Source organism: Hippopotamus amphibius, chromosome 12, assembly GCF_030028045.1.
Source record: "Hippopotamus amphibius kiboko isolate mHipAmp2 chromosome 12, mHipAmp2.hap2, whole genome shotgun sequence".
NCBI classification, from domain to species: domain Eukaryota; kingdom Metazoa; phylum Chordata; class Mammalia; order Artiodactyla; family Hippopotamidae; genus Hippopotamus; species Hippopotamus amphibius.
The window spans coordinates 59,575,511-59,595,442 of record NC_080197.1 but is presented as its reverse complement, the minus strand read 5'-3'; the positions used below and the strand labels follow the sequence as shown (position 1 = coordinate 59,595,442).

Here is a 19,932-nt window from a genome sequence, read left to right as displayed (position 1 = left end):
GTAGAAACCATGCGGCCAACCTGTGCTAAACTCTAGGAAAAGATGGCAGAGAGGAACAGGGGTCCTGGGACTCCGTGAAACACACAGTCCAGACTCTCAAAGGGTTGATGATCAAATGTCAGGGGCAAGAGTGACACCCACAAACATTAACAAGTTTAGAAAATACTAGGAAAGATGAATACTAAATTGTGAGATACAAGCTACAATTATAAGACTAGGAATTGTTCCCTAGTTAAAAGCCTGTTCAAACCTGCTGAGATCCCTGACTGAAAGAGTACAGTGTCAGTTTATTTTAGGATTTTCCATAACCCAGGCAGAAACAGGAATTCTTCAGTGTAGACAGAGGCAGATGTTGGGAGCAAAGTGGAAAGGAAGAAACAAACGCTGTAGAAGTCGACTTCACCAGTGGCAGCTGCTAAATATCTGGCAATTTTGGAAAAATCTTTGATGCTATTGTAATAAGTGCTTGAATCAATATTGTGTAAATGAACTACGTTTATGAGGATGAATGAAGATAAAGTAGAAAATCTTACAGGAATATTTAAGCCTGTTTGACCTTAACCATATGCCTTACTGCGAACAGAAGGGATTAGAGACATTGAAGATTATTCTCACTCATTCTTTCACCTGCAGAGAGGTGCCTGATTTGATTACCTATGTAGCAGACCTGCATTTCAACAAGCAGAAATTGGAGGAGGAAAATAATAAGTTTAAATTCGCATTAGAAACCTTGGAAGAAGCTAATAGCCAGTTATCAGAGGACTGTTCTGAATTGCGCCTTAAGATAAAAAGGTGAGCCATGGTGGGGTTACTGAGTGCTGGGAGCTTGCAGTTCTTTCTCTTTTTCTTTTTTTCTCTTTTTTTTAAAAAAAATCTTTTTTATTGAGATATAATTCACATAGCAGAAAATTCACCCTTTTAAGGTATACAGTTAATTCAGTGTTTCTACTATATTCACAAGGTTGTGCAGCCATTGCTATGATTTAATTCCAGAATATTTTCATCACTCTGAAAAGAAATTCCATGCTGATTAGCTGTCACTCCCCGTTTCTTCCTCCTCTCAGCCCCTGGCAACCAGTAATCTACTTTCTGTCTCTATGAATTTGCCTATTCTGGGCATTTTCATGTAAATGGAATCATATCGTATGTGACCTTTGTGTCTGGCTTCTTTCACTGAGCATCACATTTCCAAAGGTCATCCACGTTCTAGCATATATCTCTGCTCCGTTTCTTTTTATGGCCGAATAATATTCCATTGTATGGATATGCCTCAATTTGGACACTTGGGTTATTTCCACATTTTTGCCTCTTATGCACACTGTTGCTACAAACATTTGTGTACAAGTTTTTCTGTGGACATATGTTTTCAGTTCTCTTGGGTGTATACCTAGGAGTGGAATTGCTGGATGGTAACCTCTACTTAGCATTTTGAGGAACTGCCAAAATGTTTTCCAAAGCAGCTGCACCCTTTTACTTTCCCACCAGCAGGGTTTGTTAGTTCTTTTCTAGTGATGATGTTCTCTGTGTCATTCAAGTCTCTGTGTAAGACCAATATACGTATGGGTCAAGTGTGAAACATCCCAACACTCTGTGGCTGGGTAGAACTCTCACTCTGCAAAGTCACATGCTCAGTATTAGGAGAGATTCATTGATGAGTCGAGTTTAAAATGTGCCCTCAGGGTACCTACAGCCTAGAAGGATGATAAGAAAATTCATGAGGTTAGCTTGAGATAGAAAGGGATAATGGACATTGGAGACATATCAGATAAAGTGTCAGACACTAGTAAAATAGGCTATGGGGAGATACTTGAGCATCAGGAAACAAGCAACATGGTTCTCACAAAGTTTGTGTGTATAGATGTTGTAGGTGCTAAAATTCTGAACAGAAAAGCTCTAACCTGAAAAGATAGTAAAGCATTCTGGCCATGAACTCTTACCCTCATAATTTTGGCCAGCCTCCAACCCAATCTATAAAATTTAAAAAATACCTGCTAACCTCAAGCTCTCTCCTTTCCATAATTGGCTTATTTATTATTTATTTGAAATATAATAATTCAAAGTCTCTTTAAAAGAGCAAACAAACTATGCTTTGGGTGAATGTGCCAGTCAGGGCTCTTGGTTGCAAGTGCTAGAAGCTGATTCCAGTTAACTGAAGCAGTGAAGAAATGTCTTAGAAAGGAGTTGGGTAACTCGCAGGACGGACAGAAAGGCCAGAGAATCTGGGTGGGCAGCCGGAATGCCAGTGTCTACAGAATGAAGCCTTTGTGCCCTCCTCCTCCTCTTTTCTACCCCCCACCCCCACCCCCCAATTCTTCAGGAAGAGCCTATTTCCTGTTGGCACTCACAGCCTATTTTTAATATTGTGCTGTTGTCCCATCATGATATAATTTGTCTTCTGTGTTAATATGTCCTCATTTAATAGAAGGAACCATGTCTTGTTTATCCTGGTCGCCCCAGTGCTTAGTAGTATGTCTGCTATAGAAGAGCATTCCCTTCCTTCCAGTTGCCTGCAGATGAAAAATCTCTGTCTCCTTTTACTTCCTCAGCCTTCACTTCTAAATCAAATAGCAAGTCCTGTTAATTTGCCCAGTTTATCTCTCGCAGGTAGATTTACTGCTTTCTGTTCCCATAGCTGCCACTTAGTTCAAGTCAGTATCACCTGTCACCTGGATCACTGCAGAGCCTCCTGATTAGCTTCCCTGCCTTTTGCAAAGCTTGCGCCGCCTCCAGCAGGCAGGCTTCTCCTAACGGCCAGTCTGACCGCACATCGTGCCCCTGCTTTAAACAGTTCAATGCATCCCTTTCACATTCAAGGTAAAATCCAAAGTCCTGCATCTGGTTTGCAAAGCCCTTAATGATGGGGCCTCGGATGCCTTCTCTCTACCTCCCATCTTTCCTCGGCTGCAGCAGTAGCTGGCTGCTTGCAGTCCCTCAGTGAGCTTCTGTTCTCGATCCCTCTGTCCCCTGCTGCCTCCTTCTCATTATCTGAGCTATCTTCCTCTTACACAGTGTCTGCAGAACTTGGGCTCACTCCAGCCTTGATTCTTACTGTGCTGTGTAGCAATTAAGATTGTCTGTCTACCTTATTAGACTATAAATTCCAGGAGGGCAGAGTTCTTACGATTGGGTTCACTTTTATCTTATTCAATGCCCATTAGAATAAATGGCACAGAGTTGGAGCTGAATAAATGTTGCTTGAATGATCAATGTAATTTCTTAGTAGGGAAAAAAATTGTACCTTTTTCAAGACCCTGCTCAGAAAACAGTTTATAATCATTGGGGAGTACAAACAGGTAATTCTGTGGTATGAATGACCATAATACATTTGATAGGTTTCCCTTTGTTGGACATTTAGTTTCTTTCCAATGCTTTGTTATTATCAACAATGCTGCAGTAAACCTTTTAAATAAAATATATCAGATGGAGGCTATTTGTAACTACTTGTTGGTTTAGTGGTCATATCCTTCACTAGTATGTAACCTCTCTGAGGTTACACCATGTCTCTCTTGTCCAGCATCATAGGTCCTTTTGCAGAGTGCAGCAACTGATTGTAACATTATTCAGTAACTGTTGGTAGAATTGCATTAACTAATATTACATCTTATTAGTAGAAGGAAAGAACCATGTGATTCAGCCAGTGATGGATTTCAGAGAGAGCCTCTGAATCTTTATCTTCAGGAATATGTTTCCCCCTCTACCTCATTCCACCCAAATCCCTTCCTTTTCCAAGGACTGTGGAAGATTTTGAGTATATATTTTTTTTTTACTATTGTTGGCATCTGGTTTGAGTGTTCAGTGGTTTTCAACTTGGGTCCAAAAATAGTCTGTGGCTTTACTTAGTATCTTTGACGGTTATATTTGAGGTTTTGCTCATTGCCTTCTCTCCCCACCCCCACAGTGCCCACCAGGCTATTATGAGAACAAATCTGTTAAAAGAAGAACTGGAGGAACTGAAAATTAGTATGAACGCCTCAGAAGAGCAGAAGACCATGATTGTAGCCCAGAACAAACAGTTAGTAAGTCACCCAAGTACTTTGAAATTGACATATATTAATAGTTTATATAACTGAAATCCAAGAGGCAAGGTAAACCTTAGAAAAGTAAAGGCAGGTAGGATAAAAAACTGTTTTCCTTTTCAACCAGGATTAAAATTCTTTACAAATGAGTCATATTTGCAATGATTTGTGGAGATCTAGAATGCCTTCTGAAGTTAACAGGTGAATTCATAAATATCTGACACTAAAAACCACTTACGTTTTCCAAAAATATCTTCTCTGTCAAACTTTCACCTTTTTCTCAGGTTTTTAAAAAAATCCATTTTCTCAGCACGTACAGATCACTAATTAGCTCCACCAATCAGTCCTTACACTAAATAAGCACAGGCTTGTAATTTTTAGAGCAAAACATTACTTAGACTAAGCTTTAATTCAACTACCAGAGAAGTAATTATTTTTATTGAGAATGTTAAACTGTTGTCTAGAGCTTCAGTAATAATCTTCAGAGTCCTCCCAGCAGTATTTGAGCATTGCTAACTATGGTGGGGGATCAGCTGAAAGTCATTCAGACTAATTTATTTTTAGGTCTAAGTCATGAGAAGACTTGGATTTCAGGCTTGTGTCTTTCACTCGTGACCCTCTACAACCAACACAGCGTAGCTTAGCTTTTGCCTCGAACAGTAAAATGTGGGGACTGGACTCATTGAGTGTCAGGTGACTGCAAGTCTCTGTGAATGCATTACAGGAAAGACTCAATCTGGGACCACTGCGGAGCTTCTGTGTGGAAGCGTGTGGAAGCCCAGCCTTGGGAGTCAGACTGTGGGCATCCAAGTCCTGACTTTGAGGGCTGTCTAACTTTAAGCGAACCATGTGACGTCTTTAAGCCTCAGGGTCCCCCTGTGCAAAGTGGACATGGCAATACTGCCTGCCTTAGGGCGGGGAGGGTTAAATGAGTTAATACATGTAAAGCAGTCAGTGTCCTCTTTCTTCCTGAGGCTAGGTGTTAGCTGCTACTGCAGTGCACAGTCCTAGGTATACAATCCTAATCCTTTGCACTTCTACAATTCAGTGTTTTACAATTTCAGAAGAATTTTTGTTTCCTCTCATTGGTCATCATAAAGATTCTATGAGGATCTAGAATGAAGATGTGGAAACAGAAGTTGCTATTCTTCATTTTAAAAAATTAGTAAAGTTATAGGTAAAGTTTAGAGATGTTTCAGTTATTCAAAATCCATTGTCTTAGTAGAGTGAGAATTGAACTCAGGTTTTCTGATTCCAGCTATGTGGTGTGTACGTTCCTTCATTCTTGTACCAATAATATCCTAGCCTGAGATGGCCTCCCTTTTATTTTTATGTTATAAAGGTAATACCTGTTCACTCTATAAAAATAAGAAAATATGTATTAACAAAGAAAAAAATTAAATTCCACAAAATCATCTTTACCCTGCCCTGCCCACAAGATTCTCTGTTAACATTTTGGTATATCCTGTCCTGGAATATGTTTTCTTCTGATGGTAGGGCTCCTAATTATAAAATAATTTTTGATGTTCCTGTGTTCTGGTAATTTCGAATCTAAGAATACCCATAGCTTCAAGTAGAAAGCTTGTACTCTTTGATTTCAAGGTGCTGTTTAAATAGATGAGTTCACACTATCTATCGTAAGTGGATGGCAGTAAAGTAGCAGGGAAAAAACCACGCTGACTTCTCTTGCTTTTTATCTTTTCTTGCCTGTCATAGTTAGATTGAGTCAAGGAGAAGAGTGGCTTCTCACTGATTCCAAGAAACTGGAAGCCAAAGGCTTAACCCCATATTGAGAATATTTTCAGACTAGGCTCATTTGTGATATGGCAATGCCATATTTAAGGTTGATAAAAAGAAAAAATGTTGATAGCCCTGGAAGTAAATATTTGATATTTTCATAAACTTCTCAAATACTTTTAAATTATTTTTCTCTTAATAAATCAGGAGACAGAAAACCGGGCTCTGATTCTTAAGATTCGGATTCTCCAAGAGGAGGTATGTTGAAATTGTTAAAAGGGCAAAGATAAGCATATGGAAATTATACAATCATGGGTCCTGACCCTGAGTTAAATATAAATCATGTGAATTTCAGGCTCCTGTGAACCAAATACCAGGTTGCTTTGTCAAATGACAAGTGAGGAAGAATAGACAGGATTTTCCTGTTTGGACAAAAGTATACTGTACCTTTGTAATCATCCATGGAAGAAATGAGATTTAAGAAATTCAGACTTAAGATGACATGAAATTAACCCATCTAAAAAGTATGCAAATCAAGGAGGAAATTATAGACATTATCTAATAATTTTCCATTATTATTCCACAAAATTAGATGGCAAAGGTCTTTGAGTCTAAGACCCAGATCTTAAATTCACTGACAGTCTAACCTTGGAAAAACCATTCATCTTTTGGGGGATTAATAATACCTATTCCCTACAGTTATTTTAAAGTTTAAGTTAATGTATGTGAAGCCATTTGGTTAACCATAATATACCTCATATATGTTAGGAAATAAAAAAAAAAGAAAAATTCTATGCAATATATATTTTTAAGCAACAGAATTGAAACATTGAAAGAACAGGTAGCAAAGCTACTAGTAAGTTACTGTTTTGCAGGAAAATCCTCTGTAGGTACCTTTGAATGTCAGTCATTTTGTTTGGGCTTTATGTAAGCTTATTAGAGGTATTTATTAAGCTGTGATGAACAGTCTGATGAGTTATCCAATTTATGGGCCAAGTGAACATTAAAAAAATTCACAGTAGGTTGGAAAGGAACAACTAAAGATTGGAAAGAAACCCTACATTCGATGCAGATGTGTTACAGCTACAAGGGCAGGTTTCCATGAAACTGATGCTTTACAATTAAGCTCCCAATGTAAGATATTTTTTTCCTCATATTTAAGATGAGTGACTAGCATCAAAGAATTGTACTTTTACAATTTAGAACTGAGATAGAAGGAAGGAGACTTGGTACCCTTTATCATGAGATAGCATTACAATTATTGATTTATGTTAGAAAAGGCATATAGACGTCGCTAAGATTCCTTTAGGAGATAAACGTCTGATGCATCGTGTGGAGTAGTGGCACAAGGGTTTGGATAATTATTCACTTACATTTATTTATTTACTTTTATTTTATTTCTAAAAATAATTTTTTATTAGTTATCTATTTTATACATATTAGCGTATGTGTGTCAACCCCAATCTCCCAATTCATCCCACCCCCTCCCCTCCCCCTGCTTTCCCCTCTTGGTGTCCATACATTTTCACTTCATTTATTCATTTGTTTATTATACACATGTTCATTGGGAGATAGACTCTATTCTAGGCGTTAAGGATACAGACAAACAGAATATCCCATGTGAAGCTAGCATGTTAGACGATGATTAGAGCCACAGTGAAAAGAATTGTGGGGGAGTGCAATGTAAACTAGGATGATTAGGGAAAGCAGAACTGTGAGGTTAATCATCTGGTTAAAAATGAGGAGGTTCATGTGGAAGAGCATTCCAGGCAGAGGAAACAGCAGAGTCCAAAGTCTTCAGGCTATAGCCTGCCTGCTATTTTTGAGAGACAGCAAGGTCAGTGTGGCTGGAGCCGAGGGACCAAGTACCACAGGGTGCTGCAAAGAGCTGCGGGGACCCAGACCCCCAGGGTCTCATGTAGGCATTGTGCTTGCTCTGTCAGTTTATGCTCAGTGAGATGGGAGATGCTGGACAGTTTTGAGCAGGGGAGTAACAATATCTAATTTCTGTTTTGCCAAGACATCTCTGGCAGCTGAGTTTAGAATCAACAGTGGGGCAAGGGAAGAAGCAAGGAGACCAGTTAGGAGGCCCTTGTGATAGTCCTGGCGAAAGCTGATGAAGGCTTAGACTGAAGCAGGGACAAAAGAAGTGGAGAAAGTGTTCAGCAAATGCTTTATGATATATCCAAAGGTATTTATTACATATCCAAGTCACGTGGAAAATTCGCTTCTAATAGTGGAAACTCAGTGAAATACAGAGCAGTGTCATCGGCTGAGAGTGACGATGTTGGAGGAGGTATTGGAAGTTCAGGGAGAGGGAAAGAATGAAATAGGCCAGGATTTGGCAAACTTTTTGTAAAGGACCCGATAGTAAATATTTTTAAGCTTGCCTGGCTAGAAAGCCTTTGTCACAACCACTCACCTCTGCCCTGGCAGTGTGAAAGCAGCCCTGGACAATGTGAAAACAATGGGCTCAACTCTGTTGTAATAAAACTTTATTTACAAAACCAGGTGGTCAGCTAGAGTTGGCCTGTGGGGATGGAGTGGGGCAGTTGGTATAGTTTGTAAATCCTTGCTTTAGGCAAATGGCCATGTGAACTGATTAGGAATATATGATATAATCACCAGTAAACATTGAGGTTAAAGGTTACGATTTTAATGTGTGACCTGTTGGTTTATTTGTATTTTTCTTTAAAAATGTTTATCTGTAAGGGTGCAGGCATGGAGTGGGTGGCAAGAAAATACTAGGAAATTACTAAGAATTTCTTAAATACAATTAAGAAAATATTAAGAAGTAGGGCAGAGCCAACGGAATTGAGGGCATGTGGAAGAGAGAGGTGGTAATGATTGACCATGGAAGGATTTAAGCTGAGTCAAGAAGGGACTGAGGTCAGGGGAAGGTGGAAGGATAATGAGAAAGCAGTTGGATCAATGGACCACAGGCTCCAGTGGGGATTGAAGGCTTGTTGATGCACAGAGAAGTAATCTGGAAAGACAAGAAGTGGAGGTTGAAGAGTGAGATGCTTGCAGTGAAGGTAAAGGAGGGGTCCCAGTTGATGGTAATGACAAGGTTGAAGGTATGATGAGGGAGTGAGTGGCCCAGATGGAGTGGAAAATGAGGCGATTACTGAGAGTATTCCTGGATGATCATGTTAAAAGGATTGTGTTATTTTTAGACACAGTCTGAAGTTTTGTCCCTTAGTTTAAAATGGATTACAGTGTCAATGATGAAAATATCACTTCCTAAAAAAGACGTTGTGATGTCCTTTTTTTTTGGTCTGAATCTAAGAATACTATCTTATTTTACATTAGAATGCTAAGAACATTATGGATATATATAAATTGGAAAAGAAGATTGAGGAATGGTCTAAAACTGAGAAAGAGCACCAAGTAAGCACTTCTCAAATACTGGTAAAATATTTTCTTACGTCAAACTAATATTACTTTGTGAAGCTGTATGTGACTCATTGACCCAATAACCTTTGGTTATAAATTTTGAAATTTGTACTCCTCTAGATGTCTGAGTTATTATAAAAGGCAGTTTCTGTGTTTTTTTTTTTTAATGTAGCAGCTTTACTGATGTATAATACACATCATTAAATTCACTCACTGAAAAGCATACAGGTCAGTGGTTTTTAGTATATTCAGAGTTGTGTGACCATCACCAAAGCCAATTTTAAAATACTTCCGTTGTCCAAAAAAAAAAAAAATCTCTTCCCATTCCTCCCCAAACCCAAGCCCAGACAACCACTAATCTGCTTTCTGTCTCCATGGATTTACCCATTCTGGACAGTTCATATAAATGGAGTCAATTCTGGACATTTCATGTAAATGGAGTCGTATACATTATATGGTCTTTTGTGACTGGCTTCATAATGTTTTCAAAGTTCACTCATGTTAGAGCGTATATCATTACTTTGTTTCCTTTTATTGCTGAATAATATTCCGTTGTATGGACACAGCACCTTTAGTTTATCCATTCATCACTTGCTAGACACTTGGGCTGTTCCTACTTTTTTACTGTTATGAGTAATGCTGTTGTGAATATTCATGAACAGGTTTTTGTGTGAACGTATGTTTTAATTTCTCTTAAAAGTATATACCTAGGAGTGGAATTACTGCATCATGTGATAATTCTATGTTTAACTTTTTGAGGAACAGACTTTTTTCCAGAGTGGCTGCACCATTTTACGTTGCCACCCACTGTGTACAAGGGTTCAAATCTCTCCACATCCTTGCCACCACTTATTATTTATATTTTTCATTATAGTGACGATTTCTAATTTCACAGTATCTGATGTTGCCAATCCCTAAGTTAGGGAAGATTTCAGCTATTCTACCCTCTTAATGCAGAAAATGAGGCAAGTTGGGAAAAAAGTCTATCTTGATTTTTTAATTCAACTCTGTTGAATTAAGGAATGATATCTTAAAAAAATGATTTTTTCTATCTTGTATCTAGAAAGTATATATTTAGTGTATTTTTGTTATATCTGCCATACACGAGTATCAGGAAACAGAAGACAACTATTACGTTTATTGCCATCTCTAATGGTTTATTTGAGCAGTATTTTTTGTTGTAGAATGTGTTTGAAATGATGATGTACTTAAATTTCATGTCTATGTGTGGAATTCTCAACTTTTCTAGAAGACATCTCAGTTCCATGTGTGTATATACAAATACCTATATTATAGCAGTTATAATTTAGATATTAATATTGATTTTATTCTAGGAATGACTGTTTTGGAAAACACAACTATCATAAACTAGTGGAAAGAACCAGAAGACAAGGATTCAAATCCTGTCTTCTCAACTTGAAAGCTTTGTAACCACAAGCAAGTAGTTAACCTGTTTAAATCTCAATTTTCTCATCTATTAAATGGGTACAATATTTTCTACCTCATCCACAAGCTTGTTGGAAACTCAAATGAAAGGGTTATGTGAAAATACCTTTAGAACTATAAAGGGATATCAAGTCTATATGATGTCTATTTCTGACTATGCTGATTATTTTTCTAGGTTTTCCATTCAATCAGTTTTTATCAATTAAAAAAACCCATTTTTATCAATTACATCTTATTTAGAAGCCTATGCCAACAAGCTTGCTTTGGGTTTGAATAAACTGATATATCCTTAATATTCACTTTGCTAAAAGAAATCTTGAACATTTTTAAACTATGTTTTTAAAAGAGGAAGAGCCTTCTATATGTCCATATGGAGGCTGTTTGTGTCCTTTCTAGATTTTCATTTTCATCAAAAAAATGAAGACTCTCTATGTCCTTTTATTATATGAAGTGTGAAATAGTGGGAAAAACCCTTGGCTGGAGTTGGTGACTCAGATTCTAGTCTCCATTCTGTCACTTACTGGCTGTGACATTGGGCAAGTCTCTGGATAGTGCTGAGCTTTGATTTCCTTCCTGGTAGAGCAAGGGCAATGACCTTGGCCTCAAGGGTTCTTGTGAGGCTAAAGTGAACGTTTTTTATAAAGTGAAAAACACATGCACATTAAAGGTACTGAAGAAACCTGCCTCCCTACTGGATGCTTTTGTGATACTGTCCTTTACCAAAGCAATGTCCCAATGGCCTTCCCTGAATGTGTTTCTTTTCAGATGCAGCTACACACATATGAGAACACTTTGCTTAATAAAGATGCAAGTTTGCAGAAGGTTGGTCCTGTCTCTTCCCATGAAGGCCTGTGGGATTCACTAGCTCTCTCCAAGTCATAAAAGAAGGAGATGGTCATTTGTGTAACTTCACCCCTGTTAAGATATCTGATTCTAATATTCTGTCACAAGACATTTCTTTATTTGTAAGAACAAAAATTTTCTTCTCAGTGAAGAATACTGATTTCTCCATCTGGGATGTTTTAACATACCCTCTGTAAATTCTGGTGATGTCCATTATTTTATTCAACAAATATTAGTGTGCCAATTTGCCTTTCACTGGCCAGATAGTGGTGATGCAATTTTTATTCATAACAACACAAATAAGTGTGCAGTCATTCTTTTTAGGGAAGAAGAATTTATCCTGAATTATTTTCCATCTAGTTTGACTTGTTGATTTGATAGCTATTATTCTTTTTATCCTTGTATCCTGTGATCATGGCCTATCATGGTAACAAAGTTTGCTGGCTACCGAGATGCTGGTTATGGTGGCTTTAAGTGACACAGGAAGGACACAGCCTAAGTTAATATACTTCCATATTCCAAGATGGGAAGTGAAGAAAGAGCAGTATTTCACTTCTTTTCCTTTCCCTGCAATTTATGAGATTTCAAAGGAGTCATTCACAGCTTGTGGACATTGACCAGGATACTGAATATTGTAGGAACTGTGTCTCCTCCTTGCGGGTGTTCTCTCTTCTCGTATAGTGACATCGGGTAGCAGTGGTTGCTCACTTCCTCTGTAACTCTGGTCTTCCCACCACTTTGCACTCCTGCCCAGCTCTCATAAGGCACTTCTCGTGTGCCCGCACTGTGCTCGTCATTCGACAGAACTGTAGGTCAGACACTGACTGTACCTGCTGGTCCTGCAGTACACAACTATGATTTGAACAGAGATCTGGTTTGAACTGGATAAAATTGGATGCCTTAATAATTCATTAGTCATTTTGCAGAGAAAAACTGCTTTTTTTCCTTTAAATGTAACATGGTTATATAATTTTGACTTGGACTTAAGAATTACCTTTCAGGGTATGATTCCATTGGACCAGGCAAAGAGAGAACATAATTAACACCAGTGAGATATAGCTGCCTTGCTGTCCCATACTTTTTTGCTTAGTTTTAATCACACAGACTAGTTCAGTTTTCCAATAATGAGGTTAGTGGAAGGTCTTCTCATCGGGCGTTTACAATTCTTCTGTGGCTCAGATTGATAGTCCAGTAAATATGATTTGGTGGACTCATACGTTTATTTGCTATTAATTCTCTCTCCTACTTTTCAGAAGGATTTAAGTATAGAAGAACTTAAGTCAACCATCATAGAATACAGAAGTGTTATAGAGGTATACCATCATGATCTCACAGCTTGCAAGGTGGGGGTTATTAAATGTAAATGTGAATGTCCCACTAGAGTAACACATACAGCCTAATGTTGTATGTGATTCCAGAACCTACGAGGGGAGAAGAACAAACTGGCTTGTGAGTTACAGCACTTGCAACAGGAACTCATCGTGTAAGTACAGAGCAACCCCTCACCAGCCTTCCGTCATGTGCCCCTGCCCTGCATTATTCACCTACTGAGCTATGTGCAGTTCTCTTCTTTTGTACCTTCGTAAGTGATATTTTCTCTGCTTTTCTCCGAAGAGAATGAATTCCTTCACAAGTTTTCCATCATCCTGCCTCACCCTCCCTTACTTTTCTCATACCTTGAGATTAAATAATCCTTCTGAGTGCCTGCGTGGCATGTTGTTCTTACCTCTTTCCTAACACGACCTTATAATTGTTTGTTTCTGATTATGTGTCACGTGCTAGTCCAGGAGTCCATAGGTAACAAAAATGAATAAAGTCAGTGGGGGTAAGTGCACATACTCACATTAGGGGAGTGACAAAGAGAAAAGTGCATTATCCAGGTAGAGGTGGGGGTTATTTTGCTTAGCTCCAGGTAGTTGCTACATGCAGAATACATGGACTGGGACTTCCCTGGTGGCACAGTGATTAAGAATCCGCGTGCCAACGCAAGGCACACAGGTTCGATCCCTGGTCTGGGAAGATCCCACATGCCTCGGAGCAACTAAGCCTGTGCACCACAACTACTGAGTCTGCCCTCTAGAGCCCGTGAGCCACAACGAGTGAAGCCCGCGTGCGTAGAGCCCGACTTCCGCACCAAGAGAAGCCACCACAATGAGAAGCCCGAGCACTGCAACGAAGAGTAGCCCCAGCTCTCTGCAGCTAGAGAAAGTCTGCACACAGCAACGAAGACCCAACACAGCCAAAAATAAATAAATAAATAAATTAATTAAAAAAAAAAGAATCTATGGACCCAGTGGCCATATGGCCACATATTCTGATTTTTTTTTAAGAAAAGCCAGAAATCTAGATTTTCAGTAAAAATTTTAAAAGATTTAACCATTGGCACCAATTTTTTGTTTTATTTGCTGCATTGGGTCTTTGTTGTGCATGGGCTTTCTCTAGTTGTGGCGAGTGAGGGCTACTCTTTGTTGCAGTGCATGGACTTCTAGGTGCATGGGCTTTGGTAGTTGCAGCACAAGGGCTCAGTAGTTGTGGTTCACTGCACCACCAGAGAAGCCCTGCTCTCTGTATTCTTAAGTACTGTATACAGTCCTTGGGTGCTTACTGATGGTTTGGTGATAAATAAACCTTATTCTGGTGTCTTAAAACATAATATTGGAGACATACCTAACCAGACGACTACTGTTTTGTTTTTATTTTTCAAGAAGTGGAATCCAGTTGAATGTTAGTGGAGAAGGTAAGAGTGTCAGCTCTGAAAGAGAAAAATCTCTACACTGTGAACTCATCCTTGCTCAGTCTGCAGAGGTAGGTAATTATCATCGGCTGCAAGGCTTTAAAAATAATCGCCACGTGTGATAACTTACTGTTAAGTGAAGGTCCATAACTTGCTGAAAATCACCTGTGACATTTTGAGGGAATCTCTTGGTAGTTTATAGAACCGAAGTCTAAAGCCTCTTAGCCTGGAAGAACGGATCTTTTTCAAGTTATGGCTGAAAACTATAGTGAGGTTCAAGTATGGTGTTGTGGAAGTGTGTGTTCAGTGAATCCGGCCTTTAGAAATCTTCATATTCTTGATAATTTTTTTAGGACAAACTACCTGCAGGGACCCCAGTCTGGGGTCTGAAATGTAGTGGTAGAGATCCATGAACTATTTTAGTATTTCTCCAAACCCCCAAAGTAAATGTATCTACCAAAGATAAAGATGCTCAGAAACAACATGAAATTTCTTTGCTTTAAAGTGTAATTTTACTGACCCAAATTAATGACAGTGATTATTACGTTCTGAACATATATTAGCATTTTTATATGTTTTGGGTTAATTTTTTTTAAAACAACGCAGTTTATTTATTTATTTATTTTTAATTTTTGGCTGTGTCTGGTCTTCGTTGCAGCACACGGGATCTTCGTCGAGGCATGTGGGATCTTTTATTGCGGCATGTGGGCTTCTCTCTAGTTGTGGCATGTGGGTTTTCTCCTCTCTAGTTGTGGCATGCAGGCTCCAGGGCACGTGGGCTATGTAGTTTGCAGCACACGGGCTCTCTAGTTGAGGCCCTAGGGCTCAGTAGTTGTGACGTGTGGTCTTGGTTGCACCTCAGCATGTGGGATCTTAGTTCCTAGACCAGGGATTGAACCCACGTCTCTTGCATTGCGAGGCAGATTCTTTACCACTGGACCACCAGGGAAGTCCTGTTCTGGGTTAATTTTAAAATGGAAAAATGAATTACTGCTTTAAAATCTCCAGTTTGTTAGTAGACCCAATTCTTTATAACAGCAGAGGAAACAGTCAAAAGCTTTCTTGTGGATGAAATTTGGGGACCCACCTCCCTGCTATATTTTGACTCCTTTGTACTTTCCAGTTTTGTGCTTGTTATGTTAGGAAATGTGTTATTAGCAAATTGCTTTCTTTCGCTACTTTGATGGTCTTTCCGTGTTGGGTACATGATGGATATGTCCAGAATGTCCTCCTGTTGACAGCTGTGATATGACCTTGAAAGGAGAGAATGTCCTTGGGGCAAATGCTGTTTGAATTTCTCCTGCCAAGGATGCAGGGCAACATATGCTGCCTTCACCTAAGGCTGTCTCGGGCAGCCTTGAACATTCTGCTGGGGGCTGTGCTTTCCTGACGTTCAGTTTCAAGTTCTCATCATTTTTACTGTGTTTTTGATACCAAGCCAAACTGCCAGACTGAATGAAATGGTGGCAAATCTGCCACGGCAATGTGTTTTTATCCCCAGTCCTCTGAGATAATAATAATGCCAAGACGTCAGCCGGTAAAGCTTTATAGTTCTGATACAGGGGTTAAACAGCTGGCAATGTGTTTGTTCTGAAGTTTATCCCTCTAATGAATTAGGAAGTCTTTGCCTTCTAATTGGAATCTGGAATAAGAGCCCTATGACCTTCTTCCAACAGACAGAAAGAAGGGAGTTAAATTTGTTGTCATATGTCTAAAATATGACAGGACATAGAGGCTTTGAGAGAATTATAAGAAATTTGCTTTGTGAAACGTCATCTGAGAGTATCTTTGAGTGGAAGACAGATGAAAGAAACCAGTCTATTTTCAATGTGATTTATTGAGTGCCCCGCAGAAAATTTTTTTTCTGTGAATTTCTTTCCCTTCCCCTCTTTTCATGAAATTAGAGCCATAAAATATCACCTACATGTAAATGTTATCTGTTGGATACATGAATTTTCCTTAAGAATGAGTAAATGTTAAGATGAAGCCATTTAAGAGAGAAAATGAAAACAGTTTTGGGGGAATATTAGGATAATTTTATAAGACTATTTAGAACTATTTAGTGGGGGTAATTACCATGGGCATCATTTTCATAAAATAAAAATAATGAAATGTTCTTTGTTCGGAGGACAGTGTTGTGGACATTTTGGTAATTGTTTCAGAACAGTGAAACTGAGTGGGAGTGCGATTTAATCCGCTTCTCATCTTTGGACACAATGATGGACCAAGAAATGCTGCTGTTACTGGGAGAACTTGAACAAAAGGGAGTGGAGTTCACAGCTATGCTTCAGAAGCTGGTATTGTATGACATCTGTGTACCGTGCTGTTTCACTGGCAGGAACATCTGCAGATAACTGACATACAGGCTGTTTGCTGAGCACGTGCATATCTGTCTGTTGGGGCCCAAATTTATCCTACTACGAAATGAGAAGATTTTTCTCAGACCTGCCTGATATAAATCTTCTAGTTCTGGGTCAGTCAGGACTAACAGGTTGACCATTAGATATGGATTTCTTGAGCTTATTTTTCCTACAGGTTAATCTTTAGTATCAAAGGGATGAAGACGTGGTATCTGTTGAACAGTTTCTTTCTAGCTTATGGCTAGTACCTCTTTCTCCATTTTGATTTTTTACTGGAAACCTTAGATGGTCAGAGAAAGCATAGAACAACATTTTTATGTTTCACAGTGCCTAGCATATAGTAGGTAGTATTCAGTTTGATGAATGAAAAAAATCCATGAAAATGTCTGTTTCCTTCTGGTTGAGAGGGAAATGAAAATGGGTAGGTTTTGTTCTGGACAACAGTTCTATCTGATACGTTCAGCATGTATAGAGCACCTGATGGGAGTTAGCATCTACACATGGAAATATCCTGGGATGAAGGAAAGTCACTGAGTGGCATCAGAAGACAGGGAACTCTCTGGTGGCTTCCCGAATTACCTGTATAGAACTTTGTCTGAATTACTTCTTCTTATGTAATAGCATATGCCGTTCACCTGAATTCCTAGTTGAAGATGTGGGACTCTTTTTTTCAGCATGATGATGTTTCTGAAGGTGAAACGCTCATTGATCATCCTCTACAGTGGGTAACTAATCCAGAAATTATTGTGAAAGAAGAGTGGGAGAACAAGCTTACTGTAAGTCTATATTTTGTAATTTTCCTGGTTTTTCTTCTACTTTCTTAACCCAGGTAATACTATACACAGTATCATTTCTAAGACTTTATTGTAGTTTTCTGCCATCTCATTCTGACAATGTGTGTAGAGTGTGTGTCTGAGGATGTGCATGAATGTGCGTATATGGGTGAGGGTGAGAGTATGATGGTCACGATAAGTGAGTGTGAGTGTGAGGGTGATGAACAAAGAGTGAGTGAGTGTGAGGATATGGGATATGCATTGGAGAGAAGGAGGAAATAAGATGGTTTAATTAAAAGTGTATTTTATTTGAGTCGTCTTAAGAACTGGCTGGTCTAAGCTTAAATTTTTCCTTGGGCTATCAAAATCCTTTAACTTTGATAGAATGATGATTGCGCAAAAGAATCTTATTCCTAATACTCTGACGGTTGTATTATACCAGAAATAAGCAGAATATCAGAAAATGGAAACTTCTTAGGTAGCTATTCCCAGTTTTGTTAGAAAAGAAGCATATAAAAAGAAATCTCTTTAATTTATCCATCACTTATTATCTCTACTTCTTGACTGCCAGCTGACTTCCTGACATCTATCAGCCCCCTAAATTAAGCTAAAGCAAGAAATAAACTCTGAAATAATAATTTCAGTCCTTTTGCCAAACTTACCTTTTTAAAAAGCTTTCTAATATGCTTTTGAATATGGTAATCAACAAATACTGATTTTATTGCATTTCCTAGTCCCATTCTATTCTAAAGCAATGGTGATTATTGATGAAATGGTCACGTATCTTAAGAAAAAGAAAACAAAGCTCAATTTTAGGCACACTGTGGGTACCTTATATGTACTTGTTAAATTGAGATAATCAACCCACAGGATAATCAGTCTTTAGGCAATTGTGAATTGGGTGTCTGTTCAATTTTAGAATATTAGGGTCCAATAACAGTGAATGATATTGAGATAGGAATGGCCACAGCATGTTATATTGCCTGTTATTTCTCTATATTTAACACTGGAACAGTGGAATTTGTTTTGTGACTCTTCTTATAGGAATTCAAATATATCATGGAAGAGAAGCTAAATCTTTGCATATTAATGCTGAAGAGCTTGAGAAACCACAGAGAATCCCTTGATAAAGAGTTTGCCAAATTGATAGAGATTTTGAAGAGATTCAGGCTGGAATATTTTTATTTCAGAAAAGAATTTCTTTCCAGGTGATGATTCCTTATATATAAGAAAACCATGCTTTATATACATAACATGTTTGTAAGTTTGCTGTGGCATTCAGTTTACTTTTTTCAAGTTGTGTACACTGATTTCGGGTGATGCTTTTTCAGGGAGGACATTTTGTCTGACAATTTTGAATTGTGAAAGAGTATGAAATTGACTTATATATTCAAAATTGCAAGTAGTAAACTGGAAATCTAAGGAAACCCATATAATGAGTTATTTTTCCCTAGAGGCAGAGTTTGGAATCAGAATATAGAATTCTTTTAACCAGAAGGGGCCTTAGAGATTATTTAGTAAAACCTCATAATTTTACAGAGGACTGAGACAAAAGGATGTAAAGTGAATTGATCAAGACCTGAGAGTTATTAATGGAAAATCTATGACTAGCTCTGTTAATGGAAGGACTTGATGCTGGGGCTGTTGACTCCTATGCCAGTGGGCTTTATGTTCCGTCTCAGTACATAATACATTGCACTTGGGCCCTAGTCAATTGAATTTCAAGTAAAAGAAGTCATAGGGAATAGAAGACTCTAAATGTAAAATGACTTACAATCTTAGCCTTCCTCTCACCTTAATTCTTTTTTTAAAAAATACCTGTGTTTTGTGTATGTATGTATGTATGGCCGCACTGCGCGGCTTGAAGGATCTTAGTTTCCTGGGATCTTAGTTCCCTGACCAGGGATTGAACCTGTGCCCTCAGTGAGAGCGCCAAGTCCTAACCACTGGAATGCCAGGGAATTCCCCTTAATTATTATGTTTTCTAGGGAAAACTCTTGAAATTTGTATATTCTATAAACCACATACTGAACAAGGACAGGAATTAGATCTTTTGTTAACCACTATTTATATAGCTGCTAATGCCATACTTAGCATTTCCTTAAGAAATGCTTTTGGACTGAATGAATGAATAAATGAAAATGGGTGTATTTTGAATTGGAATAAAGTAAGAGAAAAAAATGTAGAGACCAAGGTTGCTTGAAGAAAATAGCAAGAAGAAGCTATTTTATTCCCCCCAAATAAGGAAGCTAGATATCAGAGAGAGATTAATAACAGAAGGAACTATCAAGACGATGATCTGCTTTCCCTAAGAAGCCGGGGAGCCCAGACTTCCCCATAGCCGTAAAGGCGTGGGTTAAGTAGATATGCAGCTTCCTTACACAGATACCATCTCCACAAAAGGGAGCACTGAAATTCTTCTGTTTAGCAACAGAGAACTATTTGGAGCGAGGCCTGCACCAGAGTCACCTCGGAGGAAGAAGTGATTCTTCTTTATTCTCCTATTAGACCCACAAACAGCCCAGTTAAATAATAGTAGATGTGATTTGTCGAGAACTCATTGTATTGCATGTAGTGCTAAGAATTTGACATCGTTCATCTCCAGAGAGGTCACCCTGGTGGGATTA

The 19,932-nt window shown here is 38.5% G+C and overlaps 1 protein-coding gene across 1 annotated transcript in view; it reads left to right on the top strand.

Annotated features, from left to right (window-relative positions):
* IRAG2 (inositol 1,4,5-triphosphate receptor associated 2) overlaps positions 1-19,932 on the top strand; it is a 96,702-nt gene that overhangs the window by 15,113 nt on the left and 61,657 nt on the right. Inside the window, 11 exon segments of the mRNA XM_057702199.1 lie at positions 634-792; positions 3,899-4,016; positions 5,961-6,011; positions 9,066-9,143; positions 11,361-11,417; positions 12,692-12,751; positions 12,857-12,921; positions 14,144-14,243; positions 16,335-16,469; positions 17,207-17,308; positions 18,350-18,513. Of these exon segments, the coding sequence (XP_057558182.1) occupies positions 634-792; positions 3,899-4,016; positions 5,961-6,011; positions 9,066-9,143; positions 11,361-11,417; positions 12,692-12,751; positions 12,857-12,921; positions 14,144-14,243; positions 16,335-16,469; positions 17,207-17,308; positions 18,350-18,513 (1,089 nt within the window).